General features: G+C 45.5%; 1 protein-coding gene across 1 annotated transcript in view; it reads left to right on the top strand.

The window, feature by feature from the left end:
* Nucleotides 1-6,639: 6,639 nt before the first annotated feature.
* Nucleotides 6,640-23,839, top strand: part of GALNT12 (polypeptide N-acetylgalactosaminyltransferase 12) — a 42,750-nt gene continuing 25,550 nt past the window's right edge. The window contains exons 1-2 of the mRNA XM_030794866.1: nucleotides 6,640-7,066; nucleotides 22,551-22,720. Coding sequence (XP_030650726.1) covers nucleotides 6,690-7,066; nucleotides 22,551-22,720 — 547 coding nt within the window. The 5' untranslated portion in view covers nucleotides 6,640-6,689. The remainder of the gene's footprint in view (nucleotides 7,067-22,550; nucleotides 22,721-23,839) is intronic.

Genomic DNA, 23,839 nt, shown 5'->3' with positions numbered 1-23,839 from the left:
GATTCTCCTGCCTCAGCCTACCAAGTAGCTGGGATCACAGACGCCCACCACCACACCAAGCTAATTTTTGTATTTTTAGTAGAGATGGGGTTTTGCCATGTTGGCCAGGCTGGTCTTGAACTCCTGACCTCAAGTGATCCACCCGCCTCGGCCTCCCAAAGTGCTGGGATTACAGGCTTGAACCACTGTTCCCAGCCCATTTAATCATTTTAGAATAAGGCACAGTTGAGGCCGGGTGTGGTGGTTCATGCCTGTAATCCCAGCACTTTGGGAGGTTAAGGCAGGTGGATTGCTTGAGGCCAGGAGTTCAAGACCAGCCTGGCCAACGTGGTGAAATCCCATCTCTAATACAAAAAAAAAATAGCCAGGTATGGTGGCACATGCCTGTAGTCCCAGCTACGTAGGTGGCTGAGGCACAAGAATTGCTTGAACCTGAGAGGCAGAGGTTACAGTGAGCTGAGACTGCGCCACTGCACTCCAGCCTGGGTGACAGAGCAAGACTCTTAAACAAACAAACAAACAAACAAACAGAAACAAGCACAGTTAGCTTGTTTCCAGTTTTCTGCTCTTATAAAAATACTGCATTGGACAGTGCTTGTAGCAGCCAGGGTCCCACCAGGAAACAGATGGCACACTTGGCTGAGGAGCTAGGGAATGCTTACTAAAGGACCATTTACAGAAGTATAGGCAGGATTTACTAAGAGCCACAAGGGATGGTGCAGTACTCCAGGGCTGGTAATAGTAGAGAGCTGTTACCACCCCAGGCCTGAAGGGGAAAAGGGGAGAGCAGGTACTGGAATTCTGCAAGAGAGAAAAACTGCAGAGACCTACCTGATAGGAACTACAGCCTTTGGTAGAGGGACAGAGCCAACCCACAGCAACTCAGTAGGGAGCTATCCTCAGAGGAATAAAAACCTCTGACCTCACTCTCCTCCTGCCCTCTGATCTCCTGCCAGTGCTCCTCATTAGTAAACCCTACTGGAAGCTAGAGGCTTGGAGCCTGCTGATATAGTTCATGCAGTCTGCCTCCCAGGGCCCAGAACAGGGTGAAGAGAAACAGCAGGGACAAATGGATGATGTCTAGCACCTTGCTGCTCAATCTGGGGTTCTTGGACCAGCAGCACTGGTATCACCAGGGAGCTTGTTAGAAATGTGGCATCTTGGGCCCACACCAGACCTACTTAACGAGATCCAGCATTGCAGCAGGATCCCCAGGTGACTCACCATACCATATATTAAAGTTTGTGAAGCACAGATCCAGCACATCTTTCTATGCAAGTATAGCTATAGCCTTATTGTTTATGAATTCTCTTCCAGCCTTTTTTTTTTTTTAATTGGTCCCTGTGTTGGTTTGGATCCTCTAAGAATCAGATGCCTAGATGTTTGTTTGTTTGTTTGTTTTCTGGGAAAAATACCTACAAAGGACAAAGAGGGAAAGTGTGTAATCCCAGCATTTTGGGAGGCTGAGGTGGGTGGATCACTTGAGGTCAGGAGTTTGAGACCAGCCTGGCCAGCATGGTGAAAACCCATCTCTACTACAATATAAAAAAAAAAAAAAAAAAATTAGCCAGGTGTAGTGGTGTGTGCCTGTAATCCCAGCTACTCTGTAGGCTGAGGCATGAGAATCGTTGGAACCTGGGAGGCGGAGGTTGCAGTGAGCAGAAATCATGCCTCTGCACTCCAGCCTGGACGACAGAGTGAGACTCCGTCTCAAAAAAAAAAAAGAGGGAAAGGGGAAAGTGGGGGAAAAGGGATGGGGAGCCCTCAGACCATGATGCAGGTCTGATACTTGAGAAAGGAGAGTGGGAAGTGAGGAGGGAAAGTGGCAGCCAGGCAGATGGGGGATTCCCAAGCACGGGTTGTGTCCTGTATCATGCAGATGTGGCCAGGTTCTGGTACCACACCATGCTCGGTCACTGACTGGGAGTAGCCAGAGGATACCACAAAGGATCCAAAGGCATAGCCACTGGGAGCTCGCAGTCAACCGTGTTTCCCCTAAAAGTTTCTCCCAAAGGGTGATCTGAGCAATGCGCCTCATTTCCAACACAATTCCATTCAACCAACTTTTTTAAATTAAAATTTTTTCTTAATTTTGAATTTTTTAGACATGGTATCTTGCTTTATTGCCCAGGCTGGAGTGTAGAGGCTATTCACAGACACCATCATAGTGCACTGCAGCTTCAAATTCCTGGGCTCCAGTGATCTTTCTGCCTTAGCCTCCTGAGTAGCTGGCACTATAGGTGTGTGCCATGGTACCAGGCTCAGCCAGCATTTACTAAGTGCCTTCTGTGTGCTAGGCATTATTTCTGTTGAATGATAGAAACATGGCCTCATGGCTCCCAGGGAATCCCACATGACTGCAGAACAGTGGGGTCTATGAGTTTTCATTGTCCATTCAAAGGAAGATATCACAGTTTAGAGGATGCCACTGACAGCTTCATGGGAGAGCTTGGCTACAAGTTGGGCAGAAACGATGGGTAGGGTCTAGGTCGTTGTAGGAAAAAGGAGGAAACATATTGGAAGGAGAGAGTAGGGGGACAGGAGAACCACAGACTGACAGAGTGGATTAGGCAGGAGATAAGGAAGGCTTAGAAGTAAAATAATCTCAAAAGAGTACAATATTTACCTTAAATATCTTTTTTTTCCTAATAAGGTAATGATTGTTTTAAAGAATCCTGATGTTGTAGAAATATAGAATGTAAACTCCTTGAGATCAATGGCTTTGGACATTGTTTACCTCAAATCCCCGGAATCTAGCACACTGACTCCCAGAGGGTAGGTGATCAATAAATATTTGTTGAAAAAAACAAATAAATGGAACAAAAGTGAAAGGACCACAGAATCTCACCCATCAGAAGTAAATATAATATAGTTAATGGTTTGGTAACTATTCCTTTAGATTTTTTCCTCTTTCATATGTTAATATATATTATTTTACAAAAATAGGATCATTCTATTCCTGTAGCTCCATGACTTGCTTCTCTTTTCTTTACAATGCATCTTGAACACATGCGTATGTTAAATGCCTACAACTAACTCATGCTTGTAAATAGCACTGTGGTATATTATGGTATTGTATGGATGTGCAATATTTTATTTTATAATCTCTTGATGGAAATTTGGATTGTTTCCAACTTTTTGCTTTATATACAATACTGCCATAAGCTTCCTTGTATGCATATCTTTTGAGCACTTATGAGTCTATGTTTGTTGGATAGATTCCTAGATGTGGAATTGCAAAATCAAAAAGATGTTAATATGAACATTTCTAATAAATGTTGCCTAATTGCTTTGCGAAAGGTTATACAAGTTTGCATTCCTACCAACAGTGGATGAGAGTGTGTTTTTTCACATCCTTGCCAACACTGGAATTAATAACCTTTTTCATTTTTGCCAGTCTGATAGGTGAAAAAATATTTCAGGGTAGGTTTATTTTGTATGTATGTTAGAGAGATCGAGCATATTTTCATACATGTATAAACCATTTATAACCTTTTGGGTGGGAACTGTATATTCAAATCCTTTGACCATTTTTATTTCTGTTTGTTCTCTTTATTTCCCTATTGATTCACATACTGGGTAAATGTCATCTGCAAATATCTCTTTCTGACTTGCCTTTTGTTTCTGGACTTTGTATTACACTGGAAGACTTACAGAATCAAAATTTTTTATATAGTCACATTTAGAAATATTTTCCATATGGTCTCTGGTTTTTCTCATTCAATACTTTTATCATTAAATTCCTTCCCTTCCCTCCTTCCCTCCCTCCCTCCCTCCCTCCCTCCCTCCCTTCCTTCCTTCCTTCCTTCCTTCTTTCCTTCTTTCCTTCCTTTTTTTCTTATTTACTGTGGAATCTTCAGATCATTTGGAATTTATTTTGATGTAAAGTGTGATGTTGGGACTTGATTTGAATTTTTTCCAATGGGACTTGATTTGAATTTTTTCCAAATGGTTATCAAGTTGTCCCAATTATTGCTTGAATTAGGCACATGTTCCCCACTAATATTTGAAATAACACATCTACCACAGATCATATTAAACTCTAAAAGGAATGTAATAACTCCTATGAAGAGAGCTAATATGACAAATTAAAAGCACCTTCTAGAGATATCTACTTGTTGGTGAGCAGCCGATGACATAACATGGTACGGTTAGTGAACAGATAAGCCCCCTAAAAATAGCAATAAACCCAAGGGCTTTACCTCTGTTGAAAAGATGCTAGATTTCCAACAAGCTCCCAGGTGGTACCAATGCTTCTGGTCTAAATATCACACTTCACTCAGCAAGGTGCTGGACATCTTCCATTTGCCTTACTGACACTCTCTCCACTCTGTTTTGTGCCCCGGGAGGCTGACTGTGTAGACTGTATCACTCAATCTTCCCAACAACCCTGTTCAGGTGGTGCTATCGTTATATCACCATATAATAGATGAGCAAATTGAGCCAAGATAAGTAAAGTAACTTGCCTGAGGTCACACTGCAATTCGTGATGGGCTGGGTTGAGCTCAGGCAAGTGGGCTCCAAGGTTGTGTTCCGACCTCCTAAGCTAAGCTGCCTTTGGATCTCATTGCAGCCTGCCCAACAGTGAGTGGTGTGGTGGGAAATCCTGGACTGGGAGTCAGGAGACCTAGATACAAATCCTCCCTCTGTCGTTTGCATGTTGTGTAACCTTGGGCAAGTTGCTTCACTTCTTGAGCCTACATATTCTCATTTGTCAACCTTGCAAGGTTGTCATAGGGTGAAATGAGAAAGTACATGAAAAAGAAAGTCCAGCAGTTTACAGGACACAGTGAGTGCTCAGTAAACAACAGCTTTTATCTGTTACCTGGGGCTTGAGCCCATGTCTTGTAAGGCCTAATTGCATTTCTCTTTTCTCTGTACCTGAACCTCTATTGAGAAGCATTCCAATTTGGCAAGCAGATCCAAGACATTATGAATTGTAATCCTTGTCTGTTTTCTAATCTGACCGCAGATCTTAAATGTGTTGGGTGTCTGAACAGAGGCCAAAGGGCTCAGGTCCAGGCCTACCCGCCTTCTGGCATTAACCAGCAGACTCCATTCTGCACGGGAAGCAGGTGAAACAAGCACGGGAAACAAGATGGGGCCCTGAGCACTGTGGGAAGAGCCACTTCCCTCTAGTCTAATATTAGCAGCAGGTTGTCTTGAGTTGGAGCTGCTTTGCATGGTTCATCCCAAAACCCATCCGCCTCCCGCAACCTGAGGGAGATTTCCTCTGGGGATACCAGTAGCCAGAGGCTATGTGAAGACAACAGCAAGTCAGATTCTACCTCTACCTGAGCCGCCAAGTTCAAGGTCCTCTCCCCACCCTGTGTCTCAGACCCCACATTTGTCAATGAGAGAATTGGACCAGATTTGTGCTTTTTAAACTTTCTGGGCTTCTGGTCTCCTTGAGAATATTTGATAAAAAGGTCTGGACCAACTTCCCATGGTAAAACAAACAACAAAAAATACAGCTTACACTCTATCCTTCTGCAGGGGATACAGAACGATTCTTTTCCCTGAGCTAGACACCAGCAGAGGGAGTTCCAGATTAATTTAAGATATGATTTGAAATCTCTGCTATCACTTTTACATTCAGATATCTGTGTAAACATTACTTCATCAGAGAAGATTTCCAAAACCCCCACACTAGATCAAGTTCTACTATTCTAAGCCCTTTTAGCGCCCTGTAATTCTTCTTCAAAATACTTAACACAATTCTAATTATCTTTTTAATATTTGTCTACTCCATTAGACTTACTTCGTCCCTGGTAGCTCAAGGCTCCCACAGCAGTGATCTCATGAACAGGGCGGCAGCTTCATGACCTTTTTTGGTTGTTGTTTAATATAAACAGGATCTCGTTCTGTCACCCAGACTGCAGTGCAGTGGCGCATAGTTCACGGTAACCTCCAATTCCTGGGCTCACACAATCCTCCTGCTTCAGCATCCTGAGTAGCTGGCACTATAGGCACGTGCCACCATGCCTGGCTAATTCTGAAATTTTTCTGTAGAGATGGGAGTCTTGGTATGTTGACCAGTCTAGTTTTAAGCTCCTGGCTTCAAGTGATCCTCCTACCTCGGCCTGGGATTACAGGTGTGAACTATCATGTACAGCCTTCATGGCCTTTTGCTCCTAGCCTCAGAGGTCACAGAGCTATCACGAGGCGAGCCAGGCGAGGGTTTGCTATTCAAGGACTCCAAAGAGTATGGCAGAGGCTGGGCCTGCAGAAGTCAGTGGGGCAGCGTGGTGTCTGTTGATCTCATCGCACCTCCAACTCCTCATCTGTAAAAGGGAGCTCATAATCCTAGTTGATGGTTGTTTTATTGGCCTGTGTAAAGATCAGATGACATAATGGCAGTAGAATTCATAGCACCCTGCAGGGTGCATTCAGCCAACACTTAGCGCCTACAATATGCCAGGCGCTAAGGGTTCTACCACCACTATCTCTTTCATAATGCACCATAGCCCAAGAAGGAGGATGCAAGTCTCAGCCAGCCCACGTGAGGACCCTGCCGAAATGAGCCACCCCGGGGGCTGCGCTCGGGCTGGCAGGCGGCTGTACGGAAAGGGGGCGGCGCGCAGGTGGGGCGGGCCGGGGGCGGGGCGGCGCGGCGGTTCCGGGATCCGGGTCCCGGCCTCCACCGCCGCCTTGGGGCGCGCTGAGCGCTGGCCGCAGTTGGCAGGCGCATGTGGGGGCGCACGGCGCGGCGGCGCTGCCCGCGGGGACTGCGGCGCGGCCGGGAGGCGCTGTTGGTGCTCCTGGCGCTGCTGGTGTTGGCCGGGCTGGGCTGGGTGCTGCGGGCGCAGCGCGGGGCCGGGGCCGGGGCCGGGGCTGCCGATCCGGGACCCCCGCGCACCCTGAGCCCCGGGCGGCGCGAGCCGGTCCTGCCGCGGCCGCCGGTGCCCGCGAACGCGCTGGGCGCGCGGGGCGAGGCGGTGCGGCTGCAGCTGCAGGGCGAGGAGCTGCGGCTGCAGGAGGAGAGCGTGCGGCTGCACCAGATTAACATCTACCTCAGCGACCGCATCTCACTGCACCGCCGCCTGCCCGAGCGCTGGAACCCGCTGTGAGTGCACAGCTCGAGGGAGGAAGCCCGCCCTCAGAGCCCCGGGCCTCAGTTTCTCCATCAGAGCAGTGGCAGGGCGGGGAGCTGGGGTCTCCAGGATGGCACGTCTTATTGAGTCTTTCTCCGAAGACGATAGTGTAAGAGCTCATATGGGGGCGGGGAGGCAAGAAAGTAAAAAAGACGAAAGTAGAAAAAAAATTACCAGAAATTGGCAAGTCTGTTAGTGATCTCTTAGCTCCCTTCTCCTTGAGAAGTTATCATCTCCCTGAAAAGGTGGGGGTCAGGGCTAAGCAGACGGGTTTAAGGCGAGGACCCCCCAGCACCCAAAGGACAACCCCGCTCTGCCCGCCTCGCAGTGCCTCCGCGAAACTGACAACTCCTCCGGGCGGGGACTGGCTCCATTCATTCATCTGTATGTGCCAGGGCCTAAGGGACAAACAAGATGCGAGGGAGCACCCCACAGGTGAAGCGAAAGGTGGCTGTAAGGCCCCTCAGCGCTAGAAAGCCTCCTTGCGCTCTCCCTGGGCATTGGATTTCTCAGCTTTGAGTGGAGGAAGGCGGGATGGGGCACGGGGTAGGAAAGACTCCTTCTGGCCGTGATCCACCCCAGCTCACTCCTGTGGGTGGTGCTGGACTGGAGCCAGCGTGGTCAGAGGCCTAGTTCCTGTTGGAGCTACTGGCTGGGTAGGTTGTGCCCCTGCCTAGGTGAGGATCTAGGGCACACGCTGGCAGCAGGAGGAAGGACAGGCGGCTGCTGCCACCTTTGCCGCTGGGCCTCCTGGGCTCTCACTTTTTCTTCGAGGTGTCAGGGATCTTCCAAGTCCTTTTTTGAGCCCCTTCCTTACAGGCTTTGAGGAAAAGAGGACTCAGAGAGGGGGTTCCCATTGGTGCTGGTGGTGGCAGCCTGCTGTGTGCACCAGGCACCTGCCACTCCTCTCCCCTCCAAGCCATTCCTGCTTTACAGGTGTGGAAATAGGTTCGGAAAGGATAGGTGACCCACCCAAGGCCCCTCAGCTGGAATGTGGTAGGACTGGTCTGGAGGGACTATGGCCCTTCTGGCCCACTTGGCACCATGCTGATCTCAGGATTTTAGGGGCCTGCTCCATGGTACCTTGGCCAGAGAGACCGGGAATGATGGAATGAGGATGCCCCACCTCTGCCCCACTGTTTCCACTGTCTTCCCTGTTTTGGTGATCTCCTCATGCTTAGCCTCATGCTTCTGCCTGAGGCATTTTTCACTGTTAGTCTTTTTGAGTAAAACTTTGTTAGGATTGATAGTAGTTCCTCCACTCACCAGCCTAACGCATGTTTAGCTCCTCGAAACCCCGAGGGTGCCTGCTGAGGCAAGGTGGAGGGGAAGCTTTCAGGTTATACCCTGCTTCAGGTTAAATCCAGCCCAGGGGAGATAAAATCCTGGTTCTTTTGCTCGTCACTTCTGTGATCTCCGGCAAGCTACTTAGCTTCTCAGAGCCTTGGTTTCCCTTCATTTGCAAAATAGGAAACTCATGAGTCTCCATGCATTCTACATAAAAGTGAGTAGAAAGAACACAACTTAGGAATTAATAAAGCATCAATACCTGGGAGCACACCGTGTGCTTAAATCTTAGTTTTTTCACCTTTCCCTGTTGCCAAGAATGTACTCAGGAGGTTGCTTTTGAGAGTCATCCAGGGATTGGTTGTAGTTTTTCTTTCCTGGCTCCAACTTACTTTATTGTCGAAGGTTGTGAATATCTCTTTGAAACACTGTGGACAATCTGTGGGGCTTATGGTAACCTGTCTCTATGGTGACACAGCTGCCCTGTGTCCTCTCAGGATTTGCTTGTAGATCCTGCTGTTGTATTGACCCTGGAAGTTAAGCCAAACCCAGCATGATAAGGAGTGTGAATGCCTCCTGCTTCTAATTCCTGCAGCAAGGCCTGTTGGGTTATTCTTACCCAGCCAGAGACAAAGGTGAGCCTGAGCTGTGTGGGTCTCTGTTGGGCCAGGCTTTGAGATGTAACTTCAGAGTGGTCAGTAGGGTCAGGGTCTTTTGTGGCATCTCACTTTTATTAGTTTATCCAGGAGCTAATCAGGGTCTTGAGATTTTGCCTGAGAAACCTGAATGGCAGATCATGAGTTCACAGTATGGATATGGGGTTCTCTGCGAGTCTAATAAACAGAGGGATAATGAGGGTCCTTGAATGTTGCAGGAGGGAGGGCCCTGAGGGAGGAGCATCTAGTCTAACCAGAGAGGAAAAGCCACACCCCCAGGTCACACAGCACATCTCCGGCAGAGCCACAGTCCAGATCTGTTACTTGTTCCTCCCTTTTTGGGTGGGGATAATTATTTCTATGTTTATTTTAATTATGAAAGCAATGCATATTCACTCTAGAAATGTTGGCATACACAGAGAAACAGAAAAGGAAAAAAATGAAAATCCCCAATAAACCTACCACTCAGGGAGAACCATTGTTAACATTTTGCTGTGCTTCCTAGACTTTTAATGAAAGTCTTTACTCTGCAGTGACTTTTACCAGAGGGAAGGAGTTGGGAATGACTAAGGGACCATTTGGTTTGGCTCTTCCTGGTGTCAGCAGGGTGTGGCACTGTGTCTGCCTTCTTGAAGAAGGCCAGACCACTAAAAAGACATTTCAGAGTACTGGTCCTAATTCTGTGAGACCCAGTATAGACCTGGGCCCCTCTATGAATCTAATAATTTACATGCCAGTGGATTCGAGGATAGTTTTGTTAGTTACAGCACTGAATTGAGGAGAAGGAGGCTAATGATGACTAGGAATCCTTCCTTGCATGGTAACATAGTAAGTATTAATATATATTAATATAAATAAGTATAGTAAGTAAGTAAGCATAGTAGTATAGTATGACTAGCATCTCAGCAAAGAAGGGGAATTTTTACTCTGAGATGATAGTGGGTCAAAGTGGGGAGACAGATAGCTGGGTGTGTGGCCCTGGGGAACTTTAAAAAATATATTGATGCCAGGAATCTTTGCCAGAACAATGAAATCAGAATATCTGTGGCTAGGACCTAGGCTGAATCTGATATGCAACCACGGGTGAAAGCTACTGGCCTAGAGCCTGTGGATTTCTGAGTCAGAAGATTTAGGGTGAGTGTTTTGGAGGGTGTGGAGAATACCAGAACTAGACAAAGTAAGGATTAATAACAGGTCAAATGTAGTTCAAGCCAGTGATGACATCACAGTCAATTGAGTGGTGTGTCACAAGGAAATGGTTATTAATAATGTTGTACCAAAATTTGCAAAAAGTTTTAGTTTTCATAGAATACGGGGAACTCGAGATGATCACTGTAACATCATTCTCATTTGCATTCTGATATTTAGCAGAAGGGAAAGAGTGGAGTAACAGACAGTGCCCTCAGGGCTGGACATTTCTTCAGGTATATCTGTGGGGATACCTTATGTGTGAACACCAGCCATTCTCTACCAGGGTAGAAGAACTGTGAACCATTGGTCAAGGAAAGCATGGTGTTTGTATTTCTTGACTTGCTCTGGTTTTAGGCTTGTTAATAGTATAATTGCAGATGTGTGTCTGAGTTCAGGGGTCAGGATTTGGGTGCTGGGATGGCAAAGAGTCTCAAAGTAGTTCTTTTTTTTTTTTTTTTGAGATGGAGTCTTGCTGTGTTGCCCAGGCTGGAGTACAATGGTGCGATCTTGGCTCACTGCAACCTCCACCTCCTGGGTTCAAGCCATTCTCCTGCCTCAGCCTCCCGAGTAGCTGGGATTATGGGCAAGTGCTACCACACCTGGCTAATTTTTGTGTTTTTAGTAGAGACGGGGTTTCACCATGTTGGCCAAGCTGATCTCAATCTCCTGACCTCAGGAGATCTGCCCGTGTTGGCCTCCCAAAGTGCTGGGATTACAGGCGTGAGCCACCATGCCCAGCCTCACAGTGGTTCTAAACAGGTAATTCAGCAAAAGTATGTCTTGCTAGGGTTGCAGAAGGGAGTAGGACATCAGACTGATATTTATTTTGTTTCCCCAACGAAGTTGTGGATATTTTATGAATTCTTATTAGATCCATCTTGAGAACATCAGAGTGGCATTCTTTCTTGAGTCAGTACTTCAGTACTTCAAATCCACAGAACATGTTCAATTTTGGTTAGTATTTTCCTGATACCTTTTTATTTCACTCATTCTGTGTCCATATGTTTTTGGTGTGTCTTTGAATAGTATGTTGCTCGATTTTGTGTTGTCATTAAAAAAAAATCCAGTCCAGGAGTGGTGGCTCACGCCTATAATCTCAACACTTTGGAAGGGCAAGGTGGGTGGATCACTTGAGGTCAGGAGTTTGAGATTAGCCTGGCCAACATGGTGAAACCCTGTCTCTACTAAAAATACAAAAATTAGCTGGGCATGGTGGTGGGTGTCTGTAATCCCAGCTACTTGGGAGGCTGAGGCAGGAGAATCACTTGAACCCAGGAGACTGGAGGTTGCAGTGAGCCAAGATTGCACCACTCTACTCCAGCCTGGGCGACAGAATAAGACTCCAATTAAAAAGAAAAATCCAAACTGACAATCAGTGACTTTTAACTGGATAGTTATATCCACTTAGATTTATTGTGCTTACTGATACTTTTGGATTTGATAGTGCCGTCTTATTTCATGTTTTCATTTGTTATGCTTTTTTTGGTGTTTTCCTTCTCTTTTTTCCTACTGCTTTTTGAGTTGATAGAGGCTTTCCCCTCCTCATTCCATTTTTTTTCCTCTCTACTAATTTAGCAGTTATATTATCTATTTCTAACCCTAGTGGTAAATTTTAAAGTACATATTTAACTCAACAAAGTCTAAAATTAATCATTAACTATGAACCATAGAATGCTTTAGTATTGGTCATCTTCTCTCCTAATTTGTATGCCATTTTGCTCCAATATTTTAATTCTGTCTTGCTTTTAAACAAACAAATTAGGATGCTAAAAATGCAGTATTTATTTTTTCAGATTTATCCACAAGTTTACCATTTTCTCTGCTCACTATTCTTTCCTGAGTCAGAGACCTTTCTGGGATTCTTCTCCTTCTTCCTGAAACACATCATGTATTAATTGCTGTAGAGAGGTCTATTGTTAATCCTCAGTTTTCTTTATCTGAAAATGTTTTTATTTTGCTCTTGTTCATGAAAGTTTTGCTGGGTATATAATTCTACATTGGTAGTTTGACATTTGAAGGTATTATTCCCTTGTCATCTGGTTTGCACCATTGCTATGAGATGCCTACAGTGACCCAGATCTCTCTGTCATTCTTGTTTCTTTGTCATTCATTTGGGGTCTTCTTTTATTTAAGCGTATTAAGCATACTTATTTTATACTCTATGTCTGGTAATTATGTTATCTAGATTAGTATTTTCTTGTTGTTCCTGCATGATGAAGACTTCTTTTACTTTCCTGTCAGCTAAGCCATGCATTTAAAAGATTTTTTTTTTTTGAGATGGAGTTTTGCTCTTGTTGCCCAGGCCAGAGTGCAGTGGCGTGATCTCAGCTCACTGCAACCCCCACCTCCTGCGTTCAAGTGATTCTCCTGCCTCAGCTCCTCCCTAGTAGCTGGGATTATAGGCGCCTGCCACCATGCCCTGCTAATTTTTGTATTTTTAGTAGAAATGGGGTTTCACCATGTTGGCCAGGCTGGTCTTGAACTCCTGACCTTAGGTGATCCACCCACCTTGGCCTCTCAAAGTGCTGGGATTATGGGTGTGAGCCACAGTGCCCGGCCAGAAGATTAAAAAAAAACAAAAAACTTTTATCAAGATTTTTTGGGTATATATACCAGGAGGGTTTCCCTAGACATCTTAGTCCTCCATGTTGCCAGAAGTAGAAGTCCTATATTCACTTTTTAAAAATAATTATTTTCTATACTAGACAGGATTCTTTTGGTTAAAAGTAACTGAAAGCCCAATGTAAACTGCCTTAAATATAAAAGAAAATATATTGGGTTCTATTACAGAAAAGTCAGGGATGAGAACTGGGTTCAGGTTATTCTGGGCCCTGGATTCAGGGACTCAATTGATGTCATCAGGAAATTATTGATTGGTCAGGCCTGAGGCAGGTAACCTTCCCAGGTGTAGGGGTGTGTGTCTGTGTGTCTGTGTGTGTATATGCATGTGCTTGTGTATGTTCAACCCTCCACAAACCACATAGACTAAGAATTGGAAAAGGTTGGCTCTTGAAAGAGAAATCAAGGTGCAGTACAGTGAAGAAAGGAGAAAGGATTCTAGGCAGGTAAGACACAAAAATGTACATTACGATCTCCTTGGCCTTTTCTACAGAGGATATGAATTGATTTTTTTTTAAAGACATTTATGTGATAACCTTAATATAAAGATAAAAGAAGATCAGGAGGGGCCGGGCGCAGTGGGTCATGCTTGTAATCCCAGAACTTTGGGAGGCCAAGGAGGGCGGATCACTTGAGGTCAGGAGTTCGAGACCAGCCTGTCCAGCATGGCGAAACCATGTCTTTACTAAAAATACAAAAATTAGCCAGGCATGGTGGCAGACACCTGTAATCCCAGCTACTTGGGAGGCTGAGGCAGGAGAATTGCCTGAACCTGGGAGGCAGAGGTGGCAGTGAGCCAGGATCCCACCACTGCACTCCAGCCTGAGTGAAAAAAAAAAAGGAAGATCAAGAGGCATTTACTGTATCCATGAATTCATTCATATCCATATAATAAGTAAATATTCTACTAGCAGAGATTACTGTAGTCCCTACCCAGTAGGGTTGTTAGGAAGGCTACATGAAGTAATGTGTATAAAATGCTTATATGGTGCCTCTCCGGTATTAAGCACTCAACAAATGGTACTGTTATTACCAGGTAAAGTATAAGGCGTGCTGAAAATACAGAGACAAACACAGCTCAGTCTCTGCCCTTACAAAGCACATGCAATATACCAGAAACTTAGGGAAATGATTGTGTGCTTTGATGTAACATTAAATCCAGTTCTGAGCTTCCTTTTGTCCTTAAGGCAAAAGTGAAAACTTAAAGTGAACCATGGCTGTCTTTGTATGATCAAAGGATGCACGGCTTTTTATCAGTCAGGAAAAGGAGAAAGTGTTTTTTTCTGGAAGCAAACTTAAAGACATTTCAAAAAGATATACAGACGATCTCCGATTTAAGATGGTTTGACTTAAGATTTTTCAACTCTATCATAGTACCCATGCAACCACTCTGGTTTTCACTTTTGGTACATATTTGATAAATTATATGAGATATCCAATACTTTATTATACAGTAGGTTTGTGTTAGATGATTTTGCCCAACTGTAGACTAATGGAAGTGTTCTGAGCACATTTAAGATAGGCTAGGCTAAGCTGTGATGTTCAGTAGGTTAGGTGTATTGAATGCATTTTCTACTTAGAATGTTTTCAACTTATGATGAGTTTGTTGGGATGTAACCCCACCATAAGTCAAGGAGCATTGGTACTGAACCTCATAAAACAGAATGCCTTTAGGAGATGTTTTCAAAAAAGAAAGAGAAACTATACCAGGACAAGAAAAAGAGAAAGGGCAAAGTATGAAATTATTGCTCAATGAAGGCATTTGCTATGAGGAACTAAAGAAATATGATCTAATCTTTTAAAAATAATATTTCTTTGTGATTATAAAAATTATAGATGTTCATTGTAGGACAATTTTAGAATGCACAAAAATATAAAAAATTAAATAAGAATCGGCAATAATCTCACTTCTTAGAGATCACCATTGATAACATTTTGGCATATTTCCTTCTATTGTTTATTGTTTATGTGTGAACACACTCACATACACATTGTTGTTTCTAGAATTGGCTATTTGTAGATTTCTACCCTGCCTTTTTGATTTAACATTATAGTGTGACCATTCTCCTTTATCATTAAATATTCTCTAAAAAATGTTATTTTGTTGTTTTACATGGTGCCTCTCATGTAGTAAACACTCAACAAAGGGTACTGTTATTACCAGGTAAAGTACAAGGTGTGCTGAAAATACATGGCCATGATTTCCTCATGCAGCCATACTATACTGTATTTTCTTCTTGTTCGACATTGAAATTGTTTACAGCTTTTTGCTATTATAAATAATGTTACAAAGAAAAGTTTTTACAACAAGCCTCCTTCAGGGTATTCTGGTTATTTACTTAGGCGAGAAATGTTTACGTATATTGACATGAGATCAAAGAAAATAGGAACATTTTAAAGCTCTGAATATTAATCGAAAAATTGGCACCCAGCCTTCTTGTGATTTAGATGACACAAATAAAGAGTCCACCTAGACATTCTAGAATGGTGGCCCAGGTGGGGCGCGGTGGCTCACACCTATAATCCCAGCACTTTGGGAGGCCGAGGTGGGTGGATCACGAGGTCAGGAGATCGAGACCATCCTGGCTAACAAGGTGAAACCCCGTCTCTACTAAAAATACAAAAAATTAGCCAGGCATGGTGGCAGTCGCCTGTGGTCCCAGCTACTCGGGAGGCTGAGGCAGGAGAATGGCATGAACCTGGGAGGTGGAGCTTGCAGTGAGCCAAGATGGCGCCATTGCACTCCAGCCTGGGTAACAGAGAGAGACTCTGTCTCAAAAAAAAAAAAAAAAAAAATAGCATGGTGGCCCTAGGCCATTGGTTTTAGTGGAAACACATTTAAAAAAAAAAAAAAAAAAAAGCAGGGCTGACATGAGAAGAAATAAAATTTCATCCAAAATAGTAGGGATATGATTTCAGACTAAAGGATAGTTCTTTACATTGAATGCACTTCACTTTGAAAACCTCACTTCACTGTCCTTATTGTCACTTATTTCTCTTGAACTTGTGCATGTTTGAAACAAAGTTTTAGCAGCATCTTAAGAAAAAAATATTTCTTTTAGGTTTCACAAAAACACTTTTTTCATGTAATGTAAGCAATTAACTTTTTTTTTTTTTTGTGTTTTTGGATTTTTTTTTTTTTTTGAGCCAGGATCTGGCTCTGTTGCCCAGGCTGGAGTGCAATGGCGCCATCTCAGCTCACTGCCACACCCACCTCCCTGGCTCAAACCATCCCTCCACCAGTCCTGAGTAGCTGGGACTACAGGTGTGCGCCACCATGTCCAGCTAATTTTTTTTTTTTTTTTTTTTGAGAGAGAGTCTCACTCTGTTGCCCAGACTGGAGTGCAGTGGCCACTGATCTCGGCTTACTGCAAGCTCCACCTGCCGGGTTCACGCCATTCTCCTGCCTCAGCCTCCCAGGAAGCTGGGACTACAGGTGCCCACCACCACGCCCGTCTAAATTTTGTATTTTTTTAGTAGAGGCAGGGTTTCACCGTGTTAGCCAGGATGGTCTCGATCTCCTGACCTCGTGATCCACCCACCTCAGCCTCCCAAAGTGCGGGATTACAAGTGTGAGCCACCGCCCTGGCCCAGCTAATTTTTGTATTTTTGGTAGAGACAGGTTTTTGCCATGTTGCCCAGGCTGATCTCCAACTCCTGGGCTCAAGTGATCCTCCCACCTTGGCCTCTCAAAATGCTGGGATTACAGGTGTGAGCCACCTCACCCAGCCTTGCAGTTAATTCTTTCTGGGGCTCCTGGTGAGCTACAACTCAACACAATCTAGCTTTTCTATGCATCCTGTCTAGTACTAAGGGGCTTAATAATCAAGACACAGTTATTAATATTTTTATAATACACACACATATGTTTTCCATTTGCTATAACATGTATTTGTTGGAGGGGGGATGTTTCTTTTTTTTGTTTTGTTTTGTTTTTGAGATGGAGTTTTGCTCTTCTTGCCCAGGCTGGAGTGCAATGGTGTGATCTTGGCTCACTGCAACCTCTGCCTCCCAGGTTCAAGTGATTCTCCTGCCTCAGCCTCCCGAGTAGCTGGGATTACAGGCGCCCACCACCACGTTCAGCTAATTTTTGTATTTTTAGTAGAGACAGGGTTTCACTATGTTGGTCAGGCTGGTCTTGAACTCCTGACCTCGTGATCCACCCACCTCCACCTCCCAAAGTGCTGGGATTACAGGCATGAGCCACCGCGCCGGGCCCAGAGTGGGGATGTTTTGGTAGATATGAGAAATAATGAGATTGAAGAAGGCATTTGTAAGGGCCACTAAAATTGAGCTACATAGCTATAGATCAGAATGGACTTGGTGTTTGGATGTGTCCTTCACAACATTAGACCTTTTATTCCTCTTTTTATATTAAAGTTTTAATTTGGAAAAATTTAAACCTGGAGAAAATTTATGAGACTAGCGTAACAAACTTCTGTAAATCCTCCACCTAGATCCACCTATTATTGTTTTGGCCCATTTACTTACTTTTTCTGTATGTCTACTATAATATTATACACATTTTAGAGTAAGTTACAGAAATAACAGTTCTTTACCTATCTCTACTTCAGCATGTATTTTCAAAGAACAAGGACATTCTCTCATGATACCGTGATATAATACCAAGTCCAGGGTATTTATCCAATATTAGATGTCTATAGCTGTCCCAACTTTTTTTTTTTTTTTTTTTTTCAGATGAAGTCTCGCTCTATTGCCCACTCTGGAGTGCAATGGTGCTATCTCGGCTCACTGCAACCTCCACCCCCCGGGTTCAAGTGATTCTCCTGCCTCAGCCTCCTGAGTAGCTGGGATTACAGGCAGGTGCCACCATGCCTGGCTAATTTTTTTGTATTTTTAGTAGAGATGGGGTTTCACCATGTTGGTCAGGCTTGTCTCAAACTCCTGACCTCAGGTGATCTACCTGCCTCGGCCTTCCAAAGTGCTGAGATTACAGGTGTGAGCCACCACACCTGGCCAGCTGTCCCCACTTTTATAGCAAGATTTTTCCTTCCTAATCCAGTATCTAAACAAGAATCAGGTGTGACACTTTAATCAGGCCATTGCTGTGCCTCTTTAGCCTCATTCAGTAGGGAATAGTTCCTCAGCCTCTCATGGTCTCTTATGACGTTGACCTTTTTGGAGAGTAAAGACCCATTGGTTTATAAAATGTCTCAGTTTGGGTCTGTCAGATACTTTGTGATTTATTTTATGGTATGTATTACTGCAAAATTTAGTGGCTTAAAATAGCAATAAACACTTGTTATTTCACATAGTTTTATGGACTAGGAATTTAGGAGTAGCTTAACTGGGTGGTTCTGGCTTGGAATCTCTCTTGAGATTATAGCCAAGATGTCACTTGGGACTTTGATCCCCTGAAGGCATAATTGGGTGGGGCTGGAGGTTCTGATTCCAAAATGGCTCATTCACGTGGCTGGAAAGATTGTACTGGCTGTTGGTAGGAAGCGTCAGTTGCTTGCCACATAGACTCCTCCATAGGGCTGCTTGAGTATCCTCACAACATGGCAGCCAGCTTTCTCCAGAATGGATGATACATTCCATTGAGGAAACAAGAGGAATCCTCAATGTTTTATGATGTAGTCTTGGAAGTCACATACTGTTTCTCCTGCTTTTCATGTGTGGTGGTTTTAAAATATATCCACAAATTCTTTGATAGCCTCTGTCCAAGAGATGGAGCCACATTCTCCTCCCCTTGAATGTGGACTAGGCTCCCTTCTCTGGAGCACAAAGCCTTCCACGGGGTCAGTGCTAACTACTTGCATGAGTTGAAAGCCTATGGTGTCTGGGGATTCGGCTCCTGGCTGGCTAGGTGCTGGTGGGATGCCCAGTGGCTTCACAACACCAGAGCTTTCATGCTTCCAGCCTGGGCTGACCTTTTCTCAAGCACCCAGAGCAGGGCCTCCAGATGCAGCCGGGGTGAGTATATAAAGCTGACTGAGAACAGCCAGCCCCTGTCAGAGATTCTCAGATAAGCCTGTTCACAGGTGAAGGGAAATCATCCCAGTGACAGCAGAGCAAGGCCACTGCCAGGGAGCCTTGGAACTTGCCGTAGAGGCTGTCCTGGCATTCGGAAGAGGGACCTGGAACTCATTCCAGGGAAGAGGACCCTGGACCCCGAGAAGGAGAAGAGAAATTGTCCTTATCTTGGTAGGAGGGAAGGCCAGGTGGGGAGATGTGATACAGGGATCTTTAGATTCAGATGGCCCACCTGAGCCTCCTGTTGGGTAGAAGGAACAAGCCAGAACCTTGCAACAAGATCCCTGGACACAAAGATCTCAGCCCAGTACATACTAGCAGGTGCTCTGTGAACTGACCAAGTCACTCTACCTTTCTTAGCCTTTAACATGGGAGCAATAAATGCTAACATAGGAAGTGGTTTTGAAGGTAAAATGAAGTACTACATGTCATCAATTCAGAGGCACATTTTTTCCCACATTTCAACATTTCTAAAATTAGCATGTGTCTTAAAAATCAATGCATCTTACCATTATGCTAGGCAGCACTTGTCTTTTCCCCCCAGGTTTTAAGTTTATAGGTACCTGCGCAGGATGTGCAGTTTCGTTACACAGGTAAACGTGTACCATGGTGGTTTTTTGTACAGATCATCTCATCACCTAGGTATTAAGCCCAGCATGCATTAGCTATTCTTCCTGATACTCTCCCTCCTCCCACCCCCCATGACGGGCCCCAGTGTATGTTGTTCCACTCCATGTGTCCATGTGTTCTCATAATTCAGCTTTCACTTATAAGTGAGAACATGTGGTATTTGGTTTTCTGTTCCTGCATTAGTTTGCTGAGGATGATGGCTTCCAGCTCCATCCATGTCCCTGCAAAGGACATAATGTCATTCCTTTTTATGGCTGCATAGCATTCTGTGGTCTATATATATACCACATTTTCTTTATCCAGTCTATCACTGATGGGCATTTAGGTTGATTCCATGTCTTTGCTATTGTGAATAGTACTGCAGTGAACATACGCGTGCATGTATCTTTATAATAGAATTACTTTTATTCCATTGGGTGTGTATCCAGTAATGGGATTGCTGGGTCAAATGGCATTTCTGCCTCTAGGTTTTTGAGGAATCGCCACACTCTCTTCCACAATGGTTGAACTAATTTACACTCCCAACAACAGTGTAAAAGCTTTCCTCTTTCTCCACAACCTCACCAGCATCTGTTGTTTTTTGACTTTTTAATAATAGCCATTTTGACGGGTGTGGAATTGTATCTCTTCTTATTGGTTCATTAAAGAATGTCGTGTCTTCCAACCCAGGGCTGCTTAACTTTGTTGAACTACTGTAGACTGGAGTACAAAAGTAATTTTCTAAGGTATGACAAAAATACTATGCTTATTAAAAAAGAGTCCTTACCTGTTAGAGACACATATTGAACTATTTTTGGATGCTACAATATGCTGGATTTTCTTTAGAAATAATCTGGGGCAGAGGGAATGGTGTTGACACAGATGAATCAAGAGTGCAGTGGCATGATCTCGGCTCACTGCAACCTCCATCTCCTGGGGTTCAAGTGATGTTCATGCCTCAGCTCCCCAAGTAGCTGGGATTACAGGCGTGTGCCACCATGCCTGGCTAATTTTTGTATTTTCAGTAGAGATGGGGTTTCACCGTGTTGGTCAGGCTGGTCCCAAACTCCTGGCCTCAAGTGATCTGCCAGCCTCAGCCTTTGAAAGTGCTGGGATTACAGGCGTGAGCCATCATGCCGGGCCCTGTTCTGCTTTTTTAATGTTGAAATTTCTGGCCGGGCGCGGTGGCTCACACCTGTAATCCCAGCACTTTCGAAGGCTGAGGTGGGCGGATCACAAGGTCAGGAGATCGAGGCCATCCCGGCTAACATGGTGAAACCCCGTCTCTACTAAAAATACAAAAACAAAATTAGCCGGGTGTGGTGGCGGGCACTTGTAGTCCCAGCTACTCGGGAGGCCGAAGCGGGAGAATGGCATGAACCTGGGAGGCAGAGCTTGCAGTGAGCCGAGATCATGCCACTGCACTCCAGCCTGGGTGACAGAGCGAGACTCCATCTCAAAAAAAAAAAAAGAGAAAAGAAATTTCTAATAGTAAAATAAAAGAGGAAAAAACAAATACTTTTGTATGCTAAGGGCTCTTCCCTGACTTTTCATGGGGCTCATCATTCAGGTCTCATCCTAAATGTCACTTCCTCTAAGTGCCCCTCCCAGATTACCTGTCCTGTAGTTGCTCTCCTTTTCCCCTCCCCACTCCTCTATTTTTCACTTTCATGGTTTCAAAGTTGTTCTCTTTCATCACTCCGCTTTCCATTTTCCATAGCACAATCACTTTCTGTAATTCCTGATTTGTTTGTTTAGTTGATTACTGTCCCCCTGAATATGAGCTCCATGGGAGCAGGGGCCTGGCCTATCTGGCACGCAGTAGGTGGTCAGGAAGTTTTTGGTGACTGACTGATAAAGGGCCCAGTAGCACAATGCTGGCATGTGGTAGACAGCAGATGTCAGTTTCCCTCCTCCTCCTGCCTAGTTTGGCATCTTTTCTCCTGTCCTCTTTGATCTGTCACTTAACTTATCTGGGAAGGCCTTGCCTTAGCAACCCAGGGAGCCTGGCTTTTCTCCAGCATTTCACCCCCTTCTTGAATATCTAGCTGATCTCTTGGCCTAGCCTTTGGCCAGCCCGCAGCATTCAAACTCTGTCCCTTGTGGTATCCCCATGGTGTCGCTCTCCCACCTTGCCATCAGCTACTTCCCACTGATGGTCTCCAGGCACTGCCCCTTAGTCAGTCCCATAACACTGGGAATTTGTCATCAGTCACTCAGGATAGAATTCTGTGTCAACCAGGGAACCTTCAGTTCAAAGTGACAGCAAATTGCTAAACAAAGAGGGAGCTTATTGGTTCGAATCACTGCCAGTCAGGCCCACTGCTGGAGTTGAGTGGGCCCAGCCCCACCCCACCACATGACTACTACATCTTGGGGGGCAAGTGGCAGCGGGGATTTGGGGGAGGTAACCAATGTCCTCTGCAGAGTCCTTCCTGGAGTGCCCATAGGTCCTAGCCACAATTCTAGTTTATGCATTTGGGATACCACCTTTGCTAAGCCTAGACAGTATTGGATGCTGGGAGAGGGTAGGGAGTGGTACAGTGGTACATGAGGATTCAGAATACTGTCAGTGGTGCATGCTGAGATGGAGGTGGGCCGGGTGCTGGAGGAGCATTGAGGAGACAGCAACTGCCCGAGATAGGTGGTCCCAGGCAGTTCACAAAGGAGAACAGGCCTGAGCTGGGAGCTTGCCAAGTAGAGAAGAGAGGAAGGGGCATTCCAGGCAGAGGGAACAGTCTGAGCAAAGGCCTGGGAGTGAGATTGGGGCAGAATAGACAGAAAGGAGGGCGATGGGGAAGGAAGAAGTGCCAGTTCCCTTCCTTCTGATTCTGCCTCGTTTGTATGTTGCTCAAATCCAAAAGTTGCTTGACAGCTTAAAACAATACCCCACAGTAAAAGCGAGGTAGGTGCCATGGTTAGGACCTTTCTTAGTGTCTGCTGGGGCTCCTAGTGCCACAAGGGGAGCTCCAGAAGATCCTTCAGTGGATTATGTCCCCTTCCCCAGGGGACCATGACTTATGTCCCCTTTGTCACTCCATCCCCCGTGCCAGCCTGGGCTAGACCCTCAGTTCCTGAAGTTGCGCTGTATTTGCAGGTGCAAAGAGAAGAAATATGATTATGATAATTTGCCCAGGACATCTGTTATCATAGCATTTTATAATGAAGCCTGGTCAACTCTCCTTCGGACAGTTTACAGTGTCCTTGAGACATCCCCGGATATCCTGCTAGAAGAAGTGATCCTTGTAGATGACTACAGTGATAGAGGTGAGTCCCGGCCAGGGCTCTGGGAAGAGCCTGTCCTTCTGTGGCAGTGTCTGGGAGGTGAGAGTGGGATGCAGGAGGTCTAGAGTAGGCCTAGTAAGGATGGGCTTCCTGTGTCCTCCTGTACCCAAAGAAGACCTCAGGAATAGTAGCCCAGAAACAGCAGGCGTGGGAAACTGGAAGGAGCAGGGCATTCTCTTGGCAGTTTCTGGGACTGTTCATTTCTTTGGCCAGTGGAGGTGATGTAGGAGGTGAGGTTGCAGGATGGGCAGGGCCAGATCTGGTAGGGCCTTGGAGGCCACCATAAGGGGTTGAGGCTTAAGTGCGAGCTTGATGGGGAGCTTTGGGGACAGCAAGGTCCAGGTCCATTTGAGGAGCTCACTGAGCCAGCTGTGTGGGGAATGGCTGATGGCAGGGGAGGGGGCTGGGTGAGGATGGAGGCAAGGAAGGGTGGAGGGGCCTCTGTGGTGCCCACATGCAGCAGAGCCTTGGCTTGGCTGGGACTGGCAGTGCCAACAGAGTAGCATCAGCCCGTGAATCCTTGGGGCCTAGCTGAAGTGAGAGCAGCTAAGCTTAACCAAGGGCAAGTGTCAAGGCTGTAACAGCAGGTAGAGCTGTGAGCTTAGTCACTACAGCCGTCTCAAAGGGAAGCAACCCCTGCTGATGGGGCATCTGCTGCCTCAGATGCTGCACTTGCTCTGACTTCAAAACTAGCCTCTGTGTGTTCTAATAGGTGTGTGAATTGGGCTGTTTTCACAGACTCAGTAGTGACTCACACAAGATAGAACTAGACTTCTCACATCACAAATCTGGTGTGCCAGTCTAGAACAGGTGTGGTGGCGCCTTGGTGGATGGGGCCTCAGCTCCTTCTGCACCTGTTCCCACCTTCTCTAGGGTGCTCTGCTGCCTTGGTCCTCATGGACCAGGCTGGTTTTTCACCTCCTGCTCACTCTGGTCAACGAGAAGGCTTAAAGGGGAAGGAGAGCCACACCCTTCCTCCCGAGGGCACTGCTTGGAAGTTCTCCACACATCCCGTTGAGCAGAGCGTGGTTGCCTGGCCACGCGTAGCTGCAAGGGAGGCTGGGAGCTGTGGCCTTTATCCTGCTGGCTGTGTGCTCAGTT

Source organism: Nomascus leucogenys, chromosome 1a, assembly GCF_006542625.1.
Source record: "Nomascus leucogenys isolate Asia chromosome 1a, Asia_NLE_v1, whole genome shotgun sequence".
Classification (NCBI taxonomy): Eukaryota; Metazoa; Chordata; class Mammalia; order Primates; family Hylobatidae; genus Nomascus; species Nomascus leucogenys.
This window is presented reverse-complemented; position numbering and strand designations above follow the sequence as displayed.